The sequence below is a fragment of the Meles meles genome, chromosome 15 (assembly GCF_922984935.1).
Source record: "Meles meles chromosome 15, mMelMel3.1 paternal haplotype, whole genome shotgun sequence".
In the NCBI taxonomy this organism is placed as follows: domain Eukaryota; kingdom Metazoa; phylum Chordata; class Mammalia; order Carnivora; family Mustelidae; genus Meles; species Meles meles.
Genome location: NC_060080.1, coordinates 23,078,806 through 23,102,238, shown reverse-complemented (window position 1 = coordinate 23,102,238; position 23,433 = coordinate 23,078,806). Strand labels below are relative to the sequence as shown.

At 52.2% G+C, this 23,433-nt stretch overlaps 1 protein-coding gene across 2 annotated transcripts in view; it reads right to left on the bottom strand.

The window, feature by feature from the left end:
- Positions 1-8,271: 8,271 nt before the first annotated feature.
- Positions 8,272-23,433, bottom strand: part of TOGARAM2 (TOG array regulator of axonemal microtubules 2) — a 59,539-nt gene continuing 44,377 nt past the window's right edge. Inside the window, exons 16-21 of one of the 2 annotated variants that reach the window (XM_045979449.1) lie at positions 22,735-22,852; positions 22,266-22,360; positions 20,609-20,801; positions 19,543-19,759; positions 12,227-12,313; positions 8,272-8,699 (exon numbers count right to left, since the gene is read on the bottom strand). In XM_045979449.1, coding sequence (XP_045835405.1) covers positions 8,443-8,699; positions 12,227-12,313; positions 19,543-19,759; positions 20,609-20,801; positions 22,266-22,360; positions 22,735-22,852 — 967 coding nt within the window. In that variant the 3' untranslated portion in view covers positions 8,272-8,442. The remainder of the gene's footprint in view (positions 8,700-12,226; positions 12,314-19,542; positions 19,760-20,608; positions 20,802-22,265; positions 22,361-22,734; positions 22,853-23,433) is intronic. The other variant, XR_006815098.1, reaches the window with a different exon arrangement.

Here is a 23,433-nt window from a genome sequence, read left to right as displayed (position 1 = left end):
GATGCCATCTGTAAATGGATTCACCGTGACTTTTCCAGTTATTAAAGTAGGGGTGACAAGGACGATCTCTTCCAAGACACCCAAGGAACAGATGATTAAACTGCCGAAGGGGCCGCACAGCCCCCACTCTGTTGGGAGGTGTCTGTCCCCACCCACACAGTGGCTGTGGGGCTACACTAACTGTCCCAGCGGGGTTCCGCGGCAGCAGGGTGGGTTCCCCGGCTGAGCCACACGCAGGGGTGAGTGAGTGGCCACAGGAAATGGGAGGAAGTCCAGCTCCCGGGGCAGGCAGGGCACGACCGAGGTAAGTGTGTGAGAACAGCCAGGTTTAGGACACAGTCTGCCTATCTGGGCAGGCCAGCTGCGGCAGGGAATGAGGGTGTGGGCCCCAGGTGGGCTGGGCACCGAGCCGAGCAGAGAAGAAGCCAGCAGGTGGAGAGGCAGCTCACGGGTAAGCGGCTTCAGGGAGAAGCAGACCCCGTCCTGGGCTAGGGCTTAGAGGCAGACTTCCCGAGGTCTGAAGAAACACAGCAGAAACAGAGAAACAAAGGGGGGCTGGCCGGGGGCCCCATTCATGAAATGGTGAGACAACGTGGGGGTGTAACCACAGGGATGATAAAAAGTCGAGTTCTGGGAACCAGAATAGGACGTGGGAGCCAGAGCCGTAGGAGGCGGAAGTGAGGCTGAGCTCCCTGTAAAAGCGCCCCCTCTGAGAGGGTTGGGCTGGTTTGAGGCTGTAGGTGGGGGCCAAGTGCACCCAGCTGCAGCCACGAAAGTAGGTGTGGGCGGCCGGGCGCCAGGCAGCCTATTCCCTCCCAGAAGGAGTCAGCATCAGAGAGAGTGCCCTGGAAGAGTCTGGAATGAGCTTCCCTGGGGTGCCTGGCAGGAGGCTCTCTGAGAGCAGAGGTCGCCCCCTCCCCCAAGCTAGGCTGCTGAGCAGCGGCTGACACCCACTGTTCCCCCCATGGCAGGCAGTGGTAGAGGAACACAGGGCTTCCAGAGCCCCTGCGTCAGTCCTGGAGCGAGTCAGGACTCCGCCTCATCCCTCCCCATTTACTGAGCACCTACTAAGACCAGGGCAGTGTTGGGCTCCTGCCATATATCCCCATATGGGATGCAGAGAGAGGCCTCCAAGTCTGAGCATCAAGGACAATGAGCTGATAGAGACTATCATGTTCGCCAAGGACCCAGCTGCTTTAAGAACCCCAAGTCAGCTTTCCCTGGGTTAAAACAAAGGGGTGTCCAAGGCCAAGAGGCTGGGAGGCACTAAAGGTCAAAGGTGAAGCAGGGCCCAGCTAGCACCAGAGCAGATGGGTCACAGATGTGGTTTTCTGGCTGCCATCCCAACCACCAGACTTAGGCCAAACTACAGGTGAATTACACACTGTGCAAAAGAAATGAAATATACCACAGCAGGCAACTTGTGGCTTTGACTCCGTTTCCCCCTCCTTGTGTGGCTTTGACTCCGTTTCCCCTCCTTAAGACCAGGCCTTTACTCAAACCCATGTCTCTGGTTCTGCGTGGACACTGCTGGTGTCCACAAGGGACAAGCCCAATCCCACAACTTCTCAGATGGGTCACGCTCACCCAACCCACCTTCCCTCCACCCAAGAACCTTGTCCCTGCTGAGCCCAACCCACTTCCTGCGCTCGAAGGAGGAGGGAGAGCAGGGTTTCCCTTTTGTCTTGTCTCTTTCAAATAATGTGACCAAACGGACCCAACCCATTAAAGACTCACGAGTCTGCACTTTTCCTTCCCAAAGTTGGAAACCAAGAAGGAATGTTGGTTATAAAGGCCCAAGAGAGCCCACCATGGAAAAGGAGATCAGTCTAAGACGTGCATATTATACCCATATTCCTGTTTGGGCCAACTCTCTTCCAGGGGAGCCTGGCCATCGTCAACACCCATGGAGACCCCCAGAGCCGAGGAGGGGGAAGTGCTTCCCCTCTTCTGCTAACCCATTAGGAACGCAGCATACAGCTCAGCCCCAAGGGCAAAACACAATTTTCCAGTTCCATCAAAAGGACTCACGGAGGAAAAAAGCACATATAATATTCTGGTGGAACAGTGATAGCTTTTTGCAAGTATAAATACAATCTTCAAGACGACGTATCGCTTCTGTCCACAGCCTGGGTCTGTGCCGCGGTTCACTCCAAGCGGCACCTAGTTCTTTCCTTACATCGTGTACGCAGTTCAGAACCTGAAATAATCCGTGTCACTAGAAAAGTCAGGGCAGACGACCAAAGAGACTTTTCCGGCGCTGTGAAAAGCTTATGTTTGACAAGACTTGTCTCGTCCACCCCGCAACATGAATGAAAGGGGTTTTGAGAAATACATTCTTTTTTCTGAAATAAACCGGTGTTTTGCACGTATCAGGGGAGCTGGTGCAGTGACTTCGGAGTGTCAACATCTTTGTCTATCGATCATGCAGTTGACGGCTTACAGGCTGCCCACACCCACCGCCTCTTCCCAAGGAAAGCCTTGCAAAGGTAATATAATTTTAAGTAGCCTCACATCAGATAAGCTGTTGAACTACCATAAAGTACATGCGTTCTGGGCCTGCATTAACAGAACACATTATGTTGTGCCGTGGTTCACTCCCTGGGCCTACCTGAAGTTTCAGTAAACTTCCATCAATCCATCCCGACATTTTTATGAAATGTTATTATTAAAGATTCGTTGTGCACGCAGAGGAGCAAACGGTTCATCCGCTCTGCACTCTAATTCAATTTTATGGAGGACCCTGGACACTGCTGGCTTGATTGCTAAAGTCTCGTGGACTTCAGAAAGTAACTTGACCAATAGCCTATGGGCCCTGTGACTACAGAATTCCACCCGGGTAGCAGCCTGGGTCCTGAATGCCGTCATTCCAGACAGCCCCGATGTCCCACACACAAGTCAACAACCTGTTTTGGCTGGAGTGGCAGCCCCAGCAGGAGTCAGGTAATGCCAGGACAGGACAAGCCGGGTGGGCCCGAGTTGGAGGAAGAAGACGAAGGGAGAAACAGGGAGAAGGAGGAGACAGGAGGAGGACGTGGTGAATGTGTCGGTCACCCTGGGGAGCCAGAGTCTCTCCTGCTCCTAATGGCTAGAACTGGGAACCAGAAGCTTGATGCCCCACAGCCCCATCCCTCAGCCCCGCAATCCAGCTTCTGGGTTCCCATTCTTTCATCCAGAAAGCTGTGATGGGCACGCCCACCTCCATCCCTGCCGTCTACAAGATGTGGGCAGACTCACCTCTACGAAACCATCTTTTTCGAGCCCTCTGGAAGAACTGAGCTAATGAGCCCTCACTACCTCTGTTGTAATGTTCATCTCCAACATCTCTGCATTTCGAGATTCTGAGCAAGAAGAGACAGTGCAGTTTCCCCCTTGTTCCAGATCTGGGCTTTGATTCTTGGAGAAAGTTAAAAACAGCTGTCAAACTCAGCTAGAATTGACTTCCTTCTCTGCAGGATTCCATGTCTTTCAAAGTGAAAAGACTTTAAAACATCTTGCTTGCCATCACGACTACAAATGTCAATATTCCAAATGGGGGGAAAAAATTAAGCTTCAGAACCCCCCACTTATTTGCACGCTGAGTCGTGGGTGATCTGTCAGTCAGATGCCGGAATTGACTTCACTGCCGTCTGAACAGAGAGTCTTACTGGGCTGAGGCTAGAGTTAATAATAATTACGCCTTTTCTTTGTGTGTAACACTCTACATTTTCAAAATGCAATTATCTATACTGTTTTATTAGATTTTTTTTTTAATCCCATGAGATGAAAATGAAGTCTTATTTTTTTTTCAACACCTTTGACAAATGAAAAAAAGAAGGCGGAGGGATGTCAAAGACATTTGGCCAGCTAGTGGGGCTCCCCAGCTCCTGCCCAGCCTTGGTGCTAACACCAACTGCCAGCAGGAGTGAGGTTATTCCAAAAGATACCACAACCTTCCATGGAAGAAACGCTCAGTTTTCTCCAACATTTACAAAGAGGAAATTGTTTTTCAGATCCAGCCAAAGGCCAGCTTTAATTTTAGCCATTCCTCTGAAACTAGTTTGCATGGAAATTCAGAACAATATTTCCAGGAGAATTATTTACTATAACCACCTCTTCGCACCTCAACCACTCCCAGTCCCTCCCCAGCACACACATATAAAACTGCCCCTGGTAGGAAGAAAAAAAAAAAAGATAAGTCTTCCCCCCCCCCAAAAAAAGTCTTTGTTCCTTGTTGCTGTGAACCCCCAAAGTGGGCTTTCAAGGGAAACCCTGTCCCCTGGGGCTGGAAGAGATGGCACCTGAGCAGACCGCTCTCTCCCACTTTATGGCCAGTGCCCCAAAGTAGTAAAAAACATCAGATGAGACAGAAGGGAAATATAGACCCTGGGAAAAAAATTGCCTTCATGAAAATTATTTATCTAGCCTTTTTCCCCCCTCTCCTTTGGAAGGGGACAGGATCGGCTGTGTTTACAAAACCTGGTGACTTTTTAAAGCTATTGTTTAGTTAATGGTTGCTGACACCTGCCAAAGAGGTGCTGGGTCTCTTTCTCCATGTGAAGATTCTCAAGGAGAACCCAAGGTGACGCTAAAAGCAGCTGTCAACCCACAGAGAGGTAATTATAAAGCCGTGATTAAAACAAAACAAAACCTTCAAATGTTATAGCCTTCTTCAGGGAGACACCAGGTGACAGGATGCGGAGAAGACAGAACACCGCCCCCCTCCACAGAAGCCCCTGGAAGGATAAGGACCAAACTGGAATCCCGACTGGACCCAGCTGCAGAAACGCCCACCCGGTGAGCAACCCCATGGGGATGCCGGCCCACCCACACGCCCACCCAAGGGACTGCAGGAGCCCAGCTGGGAGCAGGGGGTTAGGGCACTTCTTCCCCAAGCCAGCTGCCCAGTAGGGGAAAATGGGGACATGATCAAGGTGTACCAACTTCCAATGAGAAGATCCACAAATTCTGGGGACCTAATGTATGGCCTTGTGATTATGCTAATAAATCTATTTTATCTACTCAAATGTTGCTATGAGAATAAAACACAACACAAAAAGAAGCGGTAGTTGTGTGATGGGATGGAGGAGTTCGCTAATGCTATGGGGGTGATCGCTTTGCAAGACAGAAATGCATCAAATCAACACATTGTACACCTTCAACTCACACAAGGTTCTATGTCAGTTATACGGCAATAAAGCTGAGGCGGGAGGAAAGAAAGAAAAGACAGCGCCCTGGGCCCCGCCCTGTACCAACGGAATCAAAATCCCTGGGGGTGAGCCCCGGACATCAGTATTTCTTTCCATCTCCCCAGAGGATGCTGAGGCAGAGCAAATGGAGAAACATGAAGGAGGGAAGAGAAAACAAGACGGGAAGTTTGACCTGGGGGCAGCTTCTCCTCAAGGCCCAGAAACTCTGAAGCAGGTAAGTGTTCTCAGACGTCTTGTCTTTCATCCTTCCACTGGAGGGAGAAGGGAGCCCTTCCACAGCTAGAAGCTGTATGCCCAGCCCGAGAGCATCTTCAGGAGGCAGAGCTCCCGGCTGTGCGCACAGCCGAGCAAAGGATGGGGGACCTCGGCTCAGACCTACTCCCCACCCCCCAACCCCTGCTCCATCTTCATTGGTCACCACTGGCCATCCGTGAGGCCTCCTTTTCACAGGCCCAGGCTAATATGTTGTCTTCCCTTTGCTTTAGAAGTGATGATGTGGGAGGCACCTGGGTGGGCTCAGTCAGTAAACTGTCTAGCTCTTGATTTCAGCTCAGGTCACAATCTCAGGGGCATAAGATCGAGCCCCCTGTCGTGCCCCAAGCTCAGCGGAATCTGCTTGAGATTCTCTCTCTCTCTCTCAAATAAATAAATCTTAAAAAAAAAAATTAAAGTAATGATGTGAGAAACCTTTTGAGACTGAAATTTCCGGAGGTTCTCCACACCCCCGCCCCCAAGAACAAGAACCATCCAGCCCCTCCCCGGTGGGGTTGGGCCAGAGGCGCTGCCCACAGAGCCCAGCTGCCCAGAGACTAGATTTAAACTTAAAACAGTGAAGGAAAACAGAACCTTGCAGAGTTACTTGCTTTTCAGCTGTTTTAGCTGTATTAAACACCTCCACCCGGGAGGGTGGGGCCGGAGCACAGCGGGTGGAAAGCTTCCATTTTGAAGATGCACTTGGAAGACAGGACGATGACTTTGAGCTTCATCTCTGCCTTCAAAACCCCTGCCAGTTTGGGTTCCTACAGGTTCTAGGATCTTGACAAGCAGAAAATATCCGTCTCTCCACCCAACCCAAAAAGTCTGCCCAGATTCCAAGCAAACACAATTAATTAAATTGTGTAAAACTTTATAAACGTTTAAAAATCAGCCTCTTGGGCATCGTTGATGATCCCCTGTCTAGCAGGCCTTTAACCTGGTTCAGTCAGAATCAGCTGGGAAGCCCCTGCTGGGGTCATAATTAGTGAGAAGCAGCTCCTGCTGGGACTAGAATTACTCAAAGTCACACTTCAGCCACCTATTAAAAGCTCAACTCCCGGGATGATGGTGCTATACCCCAGCTCACCCCAGGGCATTGGGAGGGTGGGGGTCCCGGCCTGGCTGTACCTGGCAACACAGGCAAGATGAAAAAGTGGCTTTCACGGGGCCCTTGGGTGGCTCAGTGGGTTAAGCCTCTTCCTTTGGCTCCGGTCATGATCTCAGGGTCCTGGGATCGAGTCCCACATTGGGCTCTCTGCTTGGCAGGGAGCCTGCTTCCCCCTCTCTCTCTGCCTACTTGTAATCTCTGTCAAGTAAATAAATAAAATCTTAAAAAAAAAAAAAAAAGGAAAGAAAAAGTGGCTTTCTCAGCCAGGGGTACCCATGAACTTGGAAATATGGGAGTTGATTTGGAGCTCCTCACGTCTCTGGGCCATCCTCCTCAGGAGAGGGTCACACCAGTGATGTGGAAGGGTTATACTGTGGGGTGACAGTGGAGGGGGTCCACTGGTGGGGTCTGCCAGAAAACTTGCTGGCAGGGAGCTGGAGTCTCACGGCCTCAGCTATAGGGATCTGCCCCAGAGTGTTGTTATGGATCTGGGTGGGTTCCTTGGCTGGCATCCAGCCTCTGCTCCTTCGACCTTCACCCTACCCTTGCGTTTGAGGTCATGAGTGGAGCTCTAATTCTGCCTGGTCACACCATGGCCAACCAACCACTGGCCCCAGGCAAGGCAAAGCCACCCCTACTGTGTCTAGAGCGCCAGCCCCAGCTGTCCCTGTCTCCCTGTAGGACCCCATTTCTCCGGCTGCCACATCCATGGGCAACACCTTCCCTCGGTTTGCTCGTGTTCTGGCACATCCTGAGTCCAGCACACCCCTCCAGCTTCGTGATCCAGCCCAAGGGGAGCGGGACACCTGTGCAATCCCAGAGCTCACACAGGACCTCTGCGGGTCCTGTAGCTTCCTGTTCCACCAAGTGCTTTCACGTCTGGGATTTTAAGTGTGAAGCTTCATCTAGTCCTCTGGGGAAGTAACCAGAATGCCGGCTTCCAGAGAGGGCTTTCAGTAATACAATTGTCAAACTCTCCCTGGGAAGATTTTGTTAAGGCAGAAGAAGGATGACCCCGGAGAGGGTTGTTCTGCTCACCTTGAATCAGCCTCATTAACAGCTGAACTGGATTTGAAGGGCCAACTCACCGGTCTCCGGGTGGTAGAGGGCTGGCCCAGCCTCTAATGGATGGGGGCCGTCCCCACAAATGGTCTGCAACATCGGGTCTGTGCTACACTCCTCATCCCTAACTCTTCCTCCCAGGAAACCTGCCGCTGGTTCTGCTGTTGTCTCATTTCCTTTGTGACAAACCTAGTTATTAAAAAATTCTCTGAGGTTCTGGGGGGAGGTGGGAATGGGAGAGGGGGAGGGGGCTATGGACATTGGGGAGGGTATGTGCTATCGTGAGTGCTGTGAAGTGTGTAAACCTGGCGATTCACAGACCTGTACCCCTGGGGATAAAAATACATTATATGTTTATTAAAAAAAAAAAAAATTGGAAGGGGAGGCGAACCATAAGAGACTATGGACTCTGAAAAACAACCTGAGGGTTTTGAAGGGTCAGGGGTGGGAGGTTGGGGGAACAGGTGGTGGGTAATGGGGAGGGCACGTTTTGCATGGAGCACTGGGTGTTGTGCAAAAACAATGAATACTGTTACGCTGAAAAAATAAATAAAATAAAAAATTCTCTGAGGTTCAAAAAGTGCAAGATAATAAAACCTTAGAAAAATAAGTACTTCCTTTATTTCTACTTCAAAATATACTATATACATCTGGAACTCTAAGAGAAAGTAGACCAGGAGATGATTCTATCATAAAAATAAAATAAGGTAAAAAAATAACAACTGCCCCTTTCAGATCTGTCTTTAACCCAGCTGAAAGGGGCGTGAGCTGCCTGTTGTCGTGCTCTCTGATGCCATCCCTCTGTCGGTGACATTCGTTGGGGCTGCCTCACGGGGATGCTGCATCTAAGAGTCCCTGGAGTGTTGCGAGGACAGGCTGTGGCTGGCCAGTGGCCAGGTCCTGCAGCCGGGAGCCCATCTGCTCCTGGAGGCTACGGGACAGCCGCTGCGCCACCGTGCGGACGTTCCCACCGTGCCCGGGCAGGACACTGTTCCTGGTCATGTTGCTCAGGAAACACCAGAGGACTGGAAGGACATGGCGCTCCACAGCCTGAGGCTTCTGGGGGTACACGGAGGCCACTAGCGCTGTTGGACAGAAAACAGGGAGACTTACTTGAGGCAGGCACGCTCTTCCTCTCCTCCTGCCCTCTCTTGAGACACCAACTCTATCCCCCCAAAGGTCAGGCAGCCCAGAAGAGCCAACTGGTCCATTAGACACACCAGCTAGGGCTTGGGACATGTTTTGGGGCCTATGAAAATGGTTGGATTTCTTCTAAAATCAAAAGAAAAAAATAGGAAGATAACGAACCTTGTTTATATTCACGTTTATATCAACCAGTTATAAAATACAATTTTTAACTTTTTTTTTTTAACGGAGGAACAAGTGTGCAAAGGCCAAAGTGCTCAGAGCCCATGACGGCCATCATTGGTTCCTGCAGCCCAGGGGAGAGGACAGAGGCGGACACACTTGGAGTGCACTGCAATCTAGCATTCCCTTAACCCACGTTCCCACCTACATGAGTTCATACGAACAAAGAAAACCCGTACCAGGGAGAAAAGTCAACACTCTCTCAAATGAAGCATTCTGAAAACTAAAGCAGCCGGCAGGAGACAGACCAGTGTGGCCTCCCCAGTGTCTGGATGCCAAGCCCCACAACGAGACCAGCAGCAATGCGGGAAGCATGAATGTGCTTTGTCAACCATAAGCTCTGCACAGACCCTCGATTCAGTGATGAAACCCCCACCTCTGGTTCTCCCAGGCCCTCTACCTTCTTTAATCCCCAGAAAACCCACATGCAGGCTACCCCTGCAAGCAAGCCTTCCATCGCAGAGTAAATGCCGGGGTCAAAGTCAAAGAGTGACCCCAAGCCATTTCCCAGGGCCATTCCAGCCTTCAGTCATGCTAACAATGTTTGCTCTGTACACTGAATGCCGTCTGCCTGTCCACCTGCCGAAAGAGAAGTGCTGGTGAGAGCAAACGACCTTTACTTGTTGATGGAGCAAAGGAACTGGAAGGTTCCCTGAGCCAAGACGCACCCAGGAAGCTAACACTGCCGGAGTCCAAGTCTGGGGCTCAGAGCTTTGCAGCGTGACTCCATTGTCCTCACAGCACCTCGAGGACTGGACACCGGTCCATCTCGCAGAGGGGGCAGCCAGTGCTCAGGGGTCAAGGAGCTTGCCCCAGACCACACAGCTAACGAGGGCTGAGGCCAAGCCTGCCTCGACTCCAAGGCTCATGCTCTGCCCCCCTTGCTGCCCCCAAGCCTCCAGGGGTTCCACATGTCAGACGCTGGTGTGGAGTTTTACTTTTAGCAAAACTTCCAATGTGTCCTTCCTTCACCAGCATAACATCCTCCAACGTCCCCAGGATGTTTCCCCAGGGCCCCTCGGACTCCAGGCCTAGGCTGGGACATCAGGGGGCCGGAGAAGACCAGCAGCCTTCAGCGAAGCCTGCACTGGAGCAGTATCCTTGCCCGCGGAGTGCGCACACTGGCTTTCAAGCCACACCCTCAGGGTTCCTGCACTCCACACCGTGGGGCCTCTCGGGGGCTCCCCAATGTCACCGAACCCTCAGAAGTAAAGGTGGCCCTTGTTCCCGGGGAAGACAGGATGGCACCCGGGGAGTCAGCCCAGCCATGATGGCTGGTGAGCAGTTTCATAACGCGGGGCAGAGCTGGGAGCTGCCAGAAACGCTGAAGCTGGAGGAGGGCTAGGTAGCAGGAAAGCCAGCAGGGCGCCCCAAGGACTGGGGTAGGAGGGGAGGAGGAGCCAGGGATGTGGGGGGCGGTGCCAGCCAGAGGGAACAAAAGAAAACCAGCAATCCTGATTAGCCTCCTACAGTGAACAGCTGTAACTCAACGCCTTCCTAAACCTCCATGGGATCTCAGCTGTGAACCAAGGGGAGAACTATCTCAAGAACCAGGCCCAGGCAGGGCTCCCCCGTGTCACCAAAGGGTGAGGGGTTCACCTGCCCCTAACCCGCCCCACCTCACTGCCCCCATGCCCAGCACGCTGCCGTCCCACCTGAACGCCCCCTTCCCGGCCGCCAGGCAATCACACACAGTCAGGCCCGAGGTTCTCTGGGTCCAGAAGCCAAGGTCACCTGGCTTATAGCGGTGGGCTTCTCAAATTAGCAGAGGCAGATGATGGCCCTTCTGGGAGTCCTCATGAGGAGGAAAACCCCATTAAATTGGAGCTTACAAGGCAGCTGAGGTAATTAGCAAAAGATTTACTCCCGTTAAGCTGCGCTATTATTAGTGCACCCCTTGTGTCAATTGAAATGCTCTTCTCGACTCCTGGCTGACACCGACTCACCAGGAGAGCTACGGAGAGACTCTTGCCTTTGAGGTCTCTTGGAAACAGGTGGAAAATTCTTACATTTACGTGGATAATCTAAAGTGAGGTACCCGTCCACCTCTGGGGCCCACACACAACCTGTATGAGGGCAGGTAAGGGTTTCACCCAGAGAGTGCGGACTTTGAGCAACAGTAAAGGGTTCCTTGTCTGGTGCCCCAGGGTCTCAGTTACGTGGCCTCTGCCCCTTCCCGCTGCTCATGCTCTTCTTGCTCTTTCTCTCTCTTTCAATAAATAAAATCTTTTTTCTTAAGGGGATAATCAGAGAACCCACACCTTCCTTATGATGTTATTGTGAAGATTAAATGACTCAGTGCCTACAATGAGGCAGGGGGGAAGGGGCAGAGCCTGGAGAGCCAGGCAGCCACAGGCCTCGGGGCCACTCCAAGGAGCCTGGACACGAGCCTGAAGACAACCCATGCAAGGATTTATGCGTGGGGGTGACCACCTGTCTTCCTGTTAGGGGCAGGAGCACTCAGAAGTCTAGAGAACAGAGTCTTTCTGCCTCCTTCCTGGATGGGACCTTCCTAAGAACAGGAGGCAGGAAAGATGAGAAAGCTGGGTTAAGTAACCTGCCCAAGACCAGAGTTCACGTGCAGCAAATGGGTCTGTCCGCCATGAAGCCTGTGTCCTTTCCATGCCGCCCCTCTCAAGGGCCACAGGAGGTTTCAGGCCTGAAATGAAATCACTCAAGACTGCAAACTCAGAGCAGACATCGGCTTGGAGCAAGCTTTCCTCAGCCAAAGCCTGAACAAAGCAGAGCAGACTAGGGCCAAAACCCCAGCCCTGCACCGCACAGGTCTGGGTGCCTGGCGAAGGGGCGGGTAGGGCTGGCATCCAGGCTGTGCCCTGCTTTGTGGGCTGTGCACGCCCAAGAAAGGGCAGCACTCACGCTCACCGTCGGGCTGCCGCTGACCAAGCCCCACACCCGTCAGCCAGGGTCTACCCAGAAGAACTGAGGTTTTTTCTGATTCACACAAAGGTACCTTATGGGCTAGCCAAAGTCCTGTTTGCAAAGAAGTGCATCCTCGTTTCTTAAAAACTATTTTGTGTTTGTACCAACCGGCCCCATTTTGGTCCAAACCAAAGATTATCTTCTGGTAATATGGGAATTATTTTTTAAAAAGCAGATCAGAGAAAAATTTTTAAAGGCCTGTGAGGATTATTGGATTATTTGGGGCGTCTAAGAGACTGGGTGTTCAGCTCCATGCTGGGAGGCTGACTAGAAGGCTGGGGTGAGGGGCTTCCGGGACGCTCACCAGACAGACGCTCTGTGACATCAAGAACCGCACGGCCACTCAGGAAGCGCACCCGCCCAGCAAACGCTTGAAGGAGGCAGAGGTTGTCTGGAAGAGAAGGAGGGTGTCAGCGGCCATGATGCTGTGGCCCGAGAGACGGTCCCTACCCACACAGGGAAGGAGGCCCACCATGGAGCTGCGTTAAATCCTCTGGGTTACAGTGGGGTGTCTGGGGACCTGTGAGTGGCCCAGGACAGTTGCACTGGCTCCAGAATGGGTTTCACTTACTCCCACAGGTCTGGTTCCTATTGTCTGTCCTTCCTCAAAATTGCTGAGTTTGGGGGCAAAACAGGGCTTGCCCACAGTCCTGGGCAAACCAGGATGGCTGGTCACCCTTCCAGCAGCAGAAGCTTCTGGCGGGCTCTGTTTGGGTGGGAGGAGGACGTTCTCAGGGGGCATGTGTTGGCTTTCAATAGTTTATATGTAACCTCCCTGCGTGAGACTTGGGTCCAGACCGCATCCTTGTAAGGACAGGAAAGTTTACCCTCCACATGCCTCAACCCCACGCTTCAGGAGGGTTGGGGGAAAGATGGATTTTTACCCCCTTTTTTTTTAATTATTACCACACCCTGACCCTCTCCAGGCACTCCGACACACCCAGTCCCAGGAGCCAGCTCTCCCTGCTGCCCAGCCTAAGGCCTGGGGATGTCCCCATTCGGATGTTGAAGAAGTGCTTACTAGAATGAACCACCAGCGGTGAAACCACAGGCAACTAGGGTGGGGAATGTTTGGGGGATGAAGAAGCCCCCTGGCATTCTTGGACTGTATTTCGAAAGCCAACCCCAGCAGGATCCCATAGGTGCTGAACTTAAGAACGCTTCTTCTTCCCCGTTCTGGCTGACGCCTCTGGTTTCTCACACGATTACACTTGAAGTCCTGCGTTCCTCACAGAGACACACACACACAAGGTAAGGAAAGCAGCCCTTTACCTGGGGAAGGCATGCTCAGCTAGAGGATACACACCCAGCTCCTGACGCTGCCACAGCTGTCCCTGCACAACTCCATGGGAGCGAGTTCAAATAATAAAACCACTTTTCAGGGATGTGGCCGCAGGGCCTGCCCGCACCTGTCATGGAGGTCTGTGTGGGCGTTACCATAGGTGCCCCAAGAAAGTGTGTCCTAGGGCCCCAGGGGCTGACCCACTCAAGACCAGATGTCTCTCAGCAGGAGACAGATTAGACACCCACCTGAGGAAGTCTTTCCAGGCAAATTCCCCCTTCTCCAGGTCCCTCAAATATCTCAGCATCCCCCTGGATAGGCAATTAAGCTTCCCTTTTCCTGCCAGGCAACAATTCTAGCTAAGAGCTCATCCCTGCTTCCCTTGCTCTCCTCCTGAGAGCTGTAAGGGACACAGAGGAGAAAAATGTCCCCGTGTACACCACATACATCCCTGCTGCTTGCGAAAGTGCCATCCACACGGAGCCCACAGGGTGGCTCAGTTGGTTAAGTGTCTGCCTTCAGCTTAGGTCATGATCTCAGGGTCCTGGGATCGAGCCCCGTGTCGGGTTCCCTGCTCACCAGTGAGTGTTTCTTCCTCTCCCTCTGCCCCTCTGCCTGCTTATCCTCTCTCTCTCAAAAGAAAAAAGAAGAAAGAAAAAGAAAAGATAAAAAGCATCATCCATAAGTTAGGCAACAGACTTTAAAATAATTTGTTCTGGGAAAGAAAAGGAAGGCCAGACTCTAGAATATAGCAGTCAGCAGGAAGTGGACTCAGGGTGCCTTGATAAATCTGTAATTATGTAAGAATAGGTTTTTACATTAACATCACCTGCATTATTTTTTCCAGGTGCTTCTATTTGTCCCACGCCCATCATTAGCCACAAGCTCACCCCTAAGGACAAGGACTTCTGCTTCCCTGCTTTCCCCAACAACACTCAGTCCAGGACATTTTCTGGACACAGCTGGATCTCCTGCCTCCTGGTGGCTGATGTGGCCTCACGGAGCCAGAGAGGGGTGGAGAACTTGGGGGCTATTTGAAAATGCACATCCATGGGGCGCCTGGGTGGCTCAGTCAGTTAAAGCCTCTGCCTTCGGCTCAGGTCATGATCCCAGGGTCCTGGGATCGAGCCCCGCATCCGGCTCTCTGTTCAGCGGCGAGCCTGCTTCCCCCTCTCTCTGCCTGCCGCTCTGCCTACTTGTGATCTGTCTGTCAAATAAATAAGTAAAATCTTTAAAAAGAAAAAAAAAAGAAAATGCACATCCAGCAGGTATCTGTGCCAGACCGTGCTCCCATGTGCCTGGCACAAAACAGGTGCTCAATAAATGCTCCAGGACTATAGGGAGTGTTAAAGCAGAGACATTAAGCATGCCCAAGCTAGTTTATAAACCCCAGAGCTCCACGCCCCAAGTTACTGGCCTCTCTCCCTCTGCCTGCTTCTGCAGTTATGGCTTGCTTCCAGGTCACACCCAGGTTTAATTGGCGGCAGGAAAGCATACGGTGAGGGGTGTGGGCTCTGGGACCAGGTCGCCTGGACTGAATCCTTGGCTCTTCCATATTTCTCTGTGTTGACATTGGACAAAACCTCTACCTCCATTTACCCATCTAAAAAAGCTGCTAATACTCGTATCTTCCTCCTAGAGCTGCTCTCATGTTATGATGCTTAGGATAGTGCCCTGAGTGTATAACTACTATGTAAGTACCAGTTACTGTTGCCGCTGTCTACTATTATTTCCCCAAAATGCTCCAAAAGCCCAGCAACCTGAATGGTTGGAAAGACCATTAAGAGGCACATACTGCAAGGAGCACTGGGTGTGGCACATAAACAATGAATCTTGGAACATTGAAAAAATAAAGTTTTTTAAAAAGGGGGGCTGGAATCTAACTTCAGAAACCTTGAAAATCCATGCTATGTTAGCCCAGATTTTTCATGGGTTCCTCTTCTTTGCCCCAAGGAAAGCAGAGCTGGCCTTGGTGCTGCCCACACACAAGGGCAAGCAAAGCCATGAGACCTAGGGAAAACAGCCATGGCTGGCAGGCCAGACACCCTGTGTTCCCTGAGACTTGCCTTCCCTCTCTGCAAGGGGGGGAGAGGTCTACAGGGCCTCCCACCTGCCCCATGCAGCCAAGCCCTACAGCCACCAGGCCATGTCATCCTCAGGCTCGTGGGAAGCCAGAGAAGAACTGTTTCAAAAGCGTAAAAAGTATGGTAGCATGGATAGTGACAGCAAAGAAACTGGGGTCCAAGTGGACCCCTGACAGTAAGCACAGTACTCTGAATCTGTCACACAGTCGCAAAAAATAGGTCCACTCATGGCAGGAGAAGTGGAAACGATCTATTTAAACAGAAAAATGCAAACTAAGGTCTAGGCACAGGACAGAGCTGTTCAAAGTGACTCAAGTGTGTAATCATATGTAAAACGCTTGCACTCTGCTTTTTTTAAAAGCAGGATGCAAATTTAAACGGGTGATATCATCATGACTCGACACAAATAGGCACAGAAAAAATATCTGAAATGAAAAGTGCCAAACATTAATAATGGTCTCTTCCAGAAGTTGAGACTGAAAATGAGGGCCTTTCAAATTTTTCCTTCCCAGTGCTTTGTATGTTCCATTTTCTCAATAATGAACAAGTATGACTTTTACGTGGTGGAAAGCAAACTTTATATTTCTAAGCTAAGTAGGAAGTCTGCATGGTAGCATGAAAAACTGGTTAGTTAAATGAAAGAAGCAAAGTCTAAATTGTATTTACATTCTGATCTTTAACCAGGGAAATGTGTACACATGTAGACAAGAAAGGGAAGAGAGATTTTTAAGCAGCTGGTACACTAGAGGGGAATCATGGATGAATTTCAAAATTCCCTGAACAATACCATGCTGGTCATAGGATTTGTATAAGATAATGAATTTAGAGTCAGCAGAGCAAATTAGCAAAAGGAGATCTGAAGCTGCCCATTTCCAAGCTTATCTGCTCTCTCCAGCACTGGTGGGGGGCTGCGCTAAATTAAGAGAACTCCTTTTGATGCTCAGTCTGACCAGGAGGGGGTGGGCTGTCAGCAGCCTGATGTTTTAATTAGTGACGTTTCTTCTGTAGCTAACCTGGTAACAGGGCCCAAAGACAGAACCAGTCAGTCTGCTCAGGAAATGCCTTGATCCCCAGAATAACTCCCCTGAAATCAGAAGATCTTGCTGCTGAGTAGAAAGGATGCCCCTCCCGACCCCTTTCTAGAGAGGCTCCCAGGCAGGCAGTAATGACGGGCAGAGGTCAGGGAGCAAGGTGCCCACATATCTCCTTCCTTACTATGTCCCAAAAATGGGACGTGGGCAGAAATCCCCACCTGCTCTGTGGACCACGACACCACCTGCCCCATACACCCTCGGGAAGACCAAGGAACTGGAAGAGATGGGGTGGCTGAATGAGTCATCTTATCCAGAATCAAGAGGGACTGTAAGAGGTTGCCTAGAAAGCCAACCTCATGATTTGGCTGTGCCAGCTGGACTTTGTTCCAGAAGTTGGGCTATCCTGGCTGTATTCTTGATCCCCGTGGCCCCCGTTGAGTGGGGAACAAACCACAGCGTGCTGAGCCATTCCTTTGTGACTCTCCACATTGAAGATTTCACAACTTTTCATGGTTCCTCTCCAGTCTGGAGCCGCCATCCCTTGAGGCGGATGACACTAGGCTTGGGGAAAACTCCCTCTGCTCAAAGGGCTCCAATCCTCTTCCAGAAGGGGCCTCAGGAGGCTGAGGGCTGGAGCCACTAGGCTCCTTTTGGGAAGGAAGATTTACATCCCTTCTCTTCTGCCACTGATGCCCCAGTCTCTGCTTCCACCACCCGATCCCCTGGGACAGTGGGAAGTTTAGTGACTTCGTCCATTTCTCCTTCTGCAGGTCAGACTCAGACCATTCCAGGCAGATGAGAACCATTCCCAGAGAGAGCTTGATTGTACCCTAGGTACTCCCTGGCAGTGATGAATTCTTCCTGGCAATCTAAACCCCTCCACTTCTGCTCTTCATGGATACAGAAACCAGCAAGTCACTTCATTGTTAAAAACACTTCCAGGGGCACCCAGGTGGCTCAGTCAGCTAAGCGTCTGCCTTTGGCTCGGGTCATGATCCCAGGGTCCTAGGAGTTCCCTGGTCCCTGGGGCTCCTGCTCAGTAGGGAGTCTGCTTCTTCCTCTCCCTCTGCCATTTCCCCCACCCCATATACTCATGTTCTTGCTTGCAAATAAATAAATAAGATCTTAAGAAAAAAAAAAAACTCCCAAAACCCAGGTGGCTCATTGGGTGGAGTGGGTATGGTCCAGAGCACAGCCACACGGCCCCAAGATCCCACTGCTAAACCTGCTCAAAATGACCAAGAGCCAAGACCCTGTGCTTTACTCTCTGGGCCCCACAGGTGCTTTTTGCCAGGGGTTTACTGGGCTCCCTCCAACTCTCTGAGGCCAACAACATTCCACTGCAGCCTAATACTGACCTAAGGAGTAGAGAGGAAAACAGTGCCCCTCATGCCAGCCTCCATTCTCCCCACATCAGATCCTCTGGCTGATGGGCCAGAGGGGGCATCGTCAGCCATTTCCAAGGAGAACCTGTCCCAGGAGGAAAGGACAAATCAAGGCATCTTCCTGGAAGCCACAACCTAACTCAAGGTGTGGACAGATCCCAAAAGTAGACTAGCCCCAGACCCCTTTCCAGGGCGGCCAGCCCAGGTGGGTACAGCAGGGCCCAGGTAGAGAAGGCCCGATTCCTGTGACAATGTGAAACAGCAGATTCTGCAACCCAAAGCTCCAGAGCTCCAGCGTGCTCTAGGAGGGTGGTCCAGTGGCAAAAAGTGGAAACCCTAACACCTGGAGAAGGAAGGGTTAAAAGTGCCTCGCCCCAACACGGGTGCTTAGCCTCTTCAAACAGCTAAAGCCTGTTTTGCTTGGTGCAGGTTTTCCCAATAAATCCAGGGCCTACAATGATTTACCAAGAGCCTTGGTTATTGGCAACAGCAATCTCACTTACCCAGAGCAGCACTGAGAACAAGCCATAATTTAAAGCTGGATTTATATTGTTTGTTCTACAGCAACAAACTCAGCAAATCATAAATTCCCTTTGAGATGAAGAGGGGAAATTGACAGTATTTATGAACTCGAAAGGCAGAGAAGGGCCTGACCAGGCCTTTGATTTGTAACTGAAACTGCTTCTGGAAGCTTCAGCCAAGGACACAGCTGCTATTCAGCCCCAGGGAGCTGGGTTCCCGCAGGGCGTGGGCACTGGGAAGGGAGGGATGCCTGGCAAGGTTCGCAGCCTCACCACGGGGATGCTCTGTGGGTCCTAAAGGCAGGACGTGGCTCTGTGCTCATCTCAGGACATATGGCAACAAGGCCAACACGGGCGGTTCTCAGATCGTGAGCTTCCTTACATCGTGGCAAGGGGGGTTTGTAAAAATGCAGGGTCACTCTGGTCTGGACACGACTGCTCGTGTGCTAGGTCCCACACGCACCTGCACTTCGGCCTGTGTCCTAGACATACCAAATATCACCTTCTGAGCAGCTAAGAAAGAAAAGAGGAACAGAAGTAGATGCTCCCAAATCCCACCTAATAATGTCGGAGAACCAAGATTTGTTAGTGCGAAGCACACAACATCTGAGAAGCTCTCGCCATCCCTCACGTCTCCCCCACAGCTCACTCCTTTTCCCCTTTTCATTCCACCCCCAACCCTCACCCCCTACTCCTCACCCACATTCCTCCCACCCTGAGCCCTGGCCCCAAACAGTCTTCCTCAAAGACAACTCTCATCTGTTCCACGCTCAAAAGCCAATGGGATCCCAGCCCGATCCCAGTACCAGACATTCAAGGTGACCCACCCGCCCGCCCACTCTGTCCTCTCCAGCAGGCTTGCTCTGCTGTCTCGCCACCGTCCTGCCTCGTCCTCACAGAAGCCACCCCCACAGCTATCATGGCTATGTCTAAAACCACTGCTGGCGACACCTCCAGCTTCTTCCCCACAATCTGCTCTTACTTTTCCTCCAGTGCTGTTGGCTCGGTCACCGTGAGACTGTGTGACCCTAGGGGAGTCATTTCTGTCACATGTACTATGAGGAGGGAAGACAGGATCATCTACACATCTCCTCCACGCTGCCATCTACGACACTTGGGTGGATGTGACATGGGAAAGCCTGCCAGCCAGGTCCTGGGCTGCCCACCCCTGTCCTACGTAGAGTTCAGGGACACATTTGGCCTAAGAGCCCCCCAGTGCCTATCTGCACTCTGCTGATTCCCAGTGGGAAGGGCGGGCTCAGGGAGCGAGGCTGCTCCTACCGGAGCCAAGCAGGGCTGAGGCGGGAGGCTCACCCAGATTCTCAATCATGGCGTCCAGCGCGGTCACCGCGGCAGCGTAAATCCCCGAGTTCTTGGAGTTGAGGTTGTCTGCAACAGCAACGATGATGGAGAGCAGCATGGGGTGTAAGCTTTCTTTGAGGAGGGGGATCATCTTGGCAAGGGACTCCAGGGCCCACTGGTTCACTTTCTTGTTCGAATCCTGAAGCCTTGGGGTGAAAGCATCAAAGACCTATTGAGGGAACAGAAACCAAGGCTGGGAACCCAGGCTGGGCAGGAAGCCCATGACCCCACCAGCCACCCTCGGCAGGGATTCCTCCTGCCTCCCTGACAGGGTCATCCAGGCTGCTCCAGAACATTCTCAGCGATGAGGAGCTCACCTCCTCAGAAGGGGAGGAGGGCAAGAAGGGAAGAACCACCATGTACTGAGCACTCATTGCATCGAAGCCTCTAGAACATCTCGTTAGGGGTTCCCTGCACTCTTGTGGAATGATCTTAATCTGTGAGGCATGTGTTCCCATCCCCAGTTTACCATTCAAAACAAAGCAAAAACTGAGGCAGAAAGAGGGTAAGTGATTTGCCCCGGATTACACAGCTCAGTAGGGAACTTGGAAGGATGCCCCGGTCTGCTGACTTCAGGCCCGTGTCCGAACTACTGTGCTACATGGCTTGACAATCCGCAGCCTCGATCCTGGAAGAAGCAAGCATCTGGCCAGGCTCCCAGCCCACCTGCCCAACCATCCTGGTCCCATCGCCTGGCAACCACGTACTCCACGGCCCAGCATGTCATGTGCAAGTTTGGGTCAGGAGCAGCCGTCAGTCGTGGCATCCTCTACCTCTACCCTCCTTGCCACAACTGTGCTGAAGGGATGAGAAATGCCCAAGATATCTCTGGGTGATCCCAGGTGCCTGACAGGAGGCGGGGCCTTTGCCCCCTCGGCTGCTTCCAGGCAATCTCACAGCGTTACCAAGGCGACTAGATAGCAGGTGCACCTGGAGGCATCTGGCACCATGTCCCACTCTGTCCTGAGTTTTCCAGATTGAAGCTGCACCCCCAGGAGAGAGACAGAGCAGCGCTCACCTGGACCAGGTTGGCGGTGATGAGCTCCGGCGTGGCCTTGCAGTGCTCGAGCAGCTTTCCCACGCCTTCCATCCGAGACTGGTACTCTTTGGCCTCCAGAAGCCGCGTCAGCTCCCGAAGCTTCTCCGCCACCTGGAGGCCACCACGCACGGAGGAGCGTAGCCCCGCCAGCCGCGGACTGTTGGAGCTGAGCCTGTGGGGAAGGGACTTCTGACCTGGGCAGACGCAGAGGATGTCTGTGCCTCTTGTCCCATGCTCCTCCCACAGCAGGTGAGACCAAGACAAGAGTGGCACCTGCAGCGTGGCCACCCCCAGCTTCTCCACCTGCCGCTTGAGGACTCCGGCCCTGGAACTCTGGAAATCCCCTTTCCTCCGGGGACAACAATAAGGTTGTCCAGAGCCCTGTCCTTTTGCCAGGGGACAGGGCTCTCTCTTCCTGCCTTTTTTCTCTTTTCAGAAAACTCCTGAAGGGGGGCGCGGCTGGTGTGAAAGTGAGAGGGGGGAGTCCACCGAAGGGTGACGCACATTCAAGCTAAGAGTGAGGGAGGATCTCACCACGTGCCTTTATCCTGATCCCCGGGTGCCTCAGCCTGTTCCTACGTCTCCAGGGACCCTGTTACGCCCTGTTCTTTCCCGCTGAGAGCCCACGTCTACCGCAGCCTCTGGCCCAGTCCAGCCAGCAAGAGAGCAGTTCCATAAAGGGCTCCTACCCCCCACACCCAGCTCAGAACCTGGCTCTTCAAGCACGTGGCCTACATGGCAAGCCCCTCCGACAGAGCCCAGCATCAACCAAGCTGTCATTCATGCCTCCAGTCCATGCAGCATGCCCGCTGAGTGCCAAGGGTTGTGGTGGGCACTGAGGACAGTGAGGTGAGAGACACGTTCTTTGCCTTAAGGCGCTCTCAGACCAACGGAGGCAGGTAAGCCCAGGGGGCTGACGGAGGACTGAAGAACAGAGCACAGAGTGTCAGAGACAGCCTCTGGGGGAAGGTGACAGTGATGTGAGTCTTGGGGAATCCTGTAGAATAAATAGGCATGTTCTGGGTGCAGGCAGTGTAGTATATGCAAAGGGAGACCGTGTGTGGGGGCGAGAGCAGGAAGCTAACCTCGAGCAGGCGGTGGGGGCTTTCCGGGGCACCTGCTAAGGTGTTCAGAGGGGTCCTCTCTGAGCACCAGAGAAGAATTTTGAGTTTCAGGCACATCAGTGACCAGGGAGGTTCTGCTTGGTTTCTGCTCCTCCCAGCATCCACCCTCCAGCCTCTCTGCCCATTCCCTGCATCCGCCTTGTCCCAACTCTGCCTCTAAATTCACCCCAGGCCACACTGATGGCCACAGGATGTGTGTGCAGCTCCAAGTGGGCGGAGAAGCGCTGAGCTCGGGCAGGGAGCCTGGCCGGCAACGCACCCGCATCGACTAATGGCTTTGCTCCCACTCCGCAGGACTGCAGAAACCAGCCTCTGCTGGCAAGTGCTTCCCAACCGAGGATTTGATCTCCCTGAGAGACCAAATTCACCCATGAGTGCTGCAGACCTAACTAGGTCTCCGCCGTAGCCCAGATCCACAGAGACTCCCAGAGCCACCCCTGGCCCAGGGCCAGCAGGCCATCTCTGTCGGCAGCTTTGGATGTGGAGCCCCAGAGAGACAAGAGCAGCCATACCCGTCCTCGCCGGGCAGCCCGTTCTCACTCAGCACCAGACTCCTCGACACCTTGCGGCCTTTGGCAGATGGAAGTCCGTCACTATCTTCTAGTCCCTGGAGAAAGGCACACAGAACATGAGCCACAGGGGTGGCCCTCTGGGGAACTGACGACCACCCCGGGCTAGACCACAGCGAGAGCTTCTGAGGGCACAAGTGACCATTCCAGACCACTGGTAGTCACAACAGGGGTCAAGATCCCCATATAACGGGAGACAGTGTGGACACCCAGAATGGCTCAAGGCAGAATGGCAGAGAGGGGCCGAGCCAGGTCCAAGCACAGGGGAAGGAAATCACCTTTATCCCACCTGGCAGGGGTCGTGGGTGAAATGGAATCTCTGGAAGGCACAGCCTACTCCCCTGACCAGCTCAGCTCTGACCTCCCCCGCACCCTCCACCCCCACCCCTACCTGCTCAAGCCACCAACTCACCCGCTGCTTAATAGCTGCCATGACCTTCCGTAGGTCGTGAGAAGGGAGACTCTGCTTCAGAAAGGCATCAAACTTCGTATTCGACATCAGGATATTCACCATCTTGCGGCCATAAAACCTGCCACAGGAGAAAGAGAGGGATGAAGAAACAGCCATAGAAATGCATCATAAATCCGCTTTACAGATTTACAGAAGTTTTGTAATTGTAGTAAAAGAGTTTTTTAATATTTTTTCTAATTAAGACAATAATTGCTAATTAAGACAGTGAAAAACTAGACTCATAAAGGAATAAACATCATCTGTAACCCCATTACCAAGAGAAAACCACTATTAATTTTTACATATTTTCTTGTAGTCTTTTTGATGCATAAATATTTTTGTTGATACCAGAATGTACATATAACTTGCCTCTGGCTTTTTTTCACTTCATCATTCATCATCTTCCCATGTCATCCTTTTTAGTGGATTTATTCCATTGGACGACTATACCAAGATGTACTTAACTTCTTCTAGTATGGGGCATCTAGGAGTTTGAAGAAGGGTGCAAGGGGGCAATATGGGAGAGAGTGGTCAGCTCTACATAGCAAACAGTGGTGGATGCGGGAGGAAATCAAAGAGGGCTTCATAGAAGAGGTGACCCTTAGATTGGGACTCGACAGAGGAGTAGGAGCTCCCAAGTGGGATGGGATCAGGGAAAAA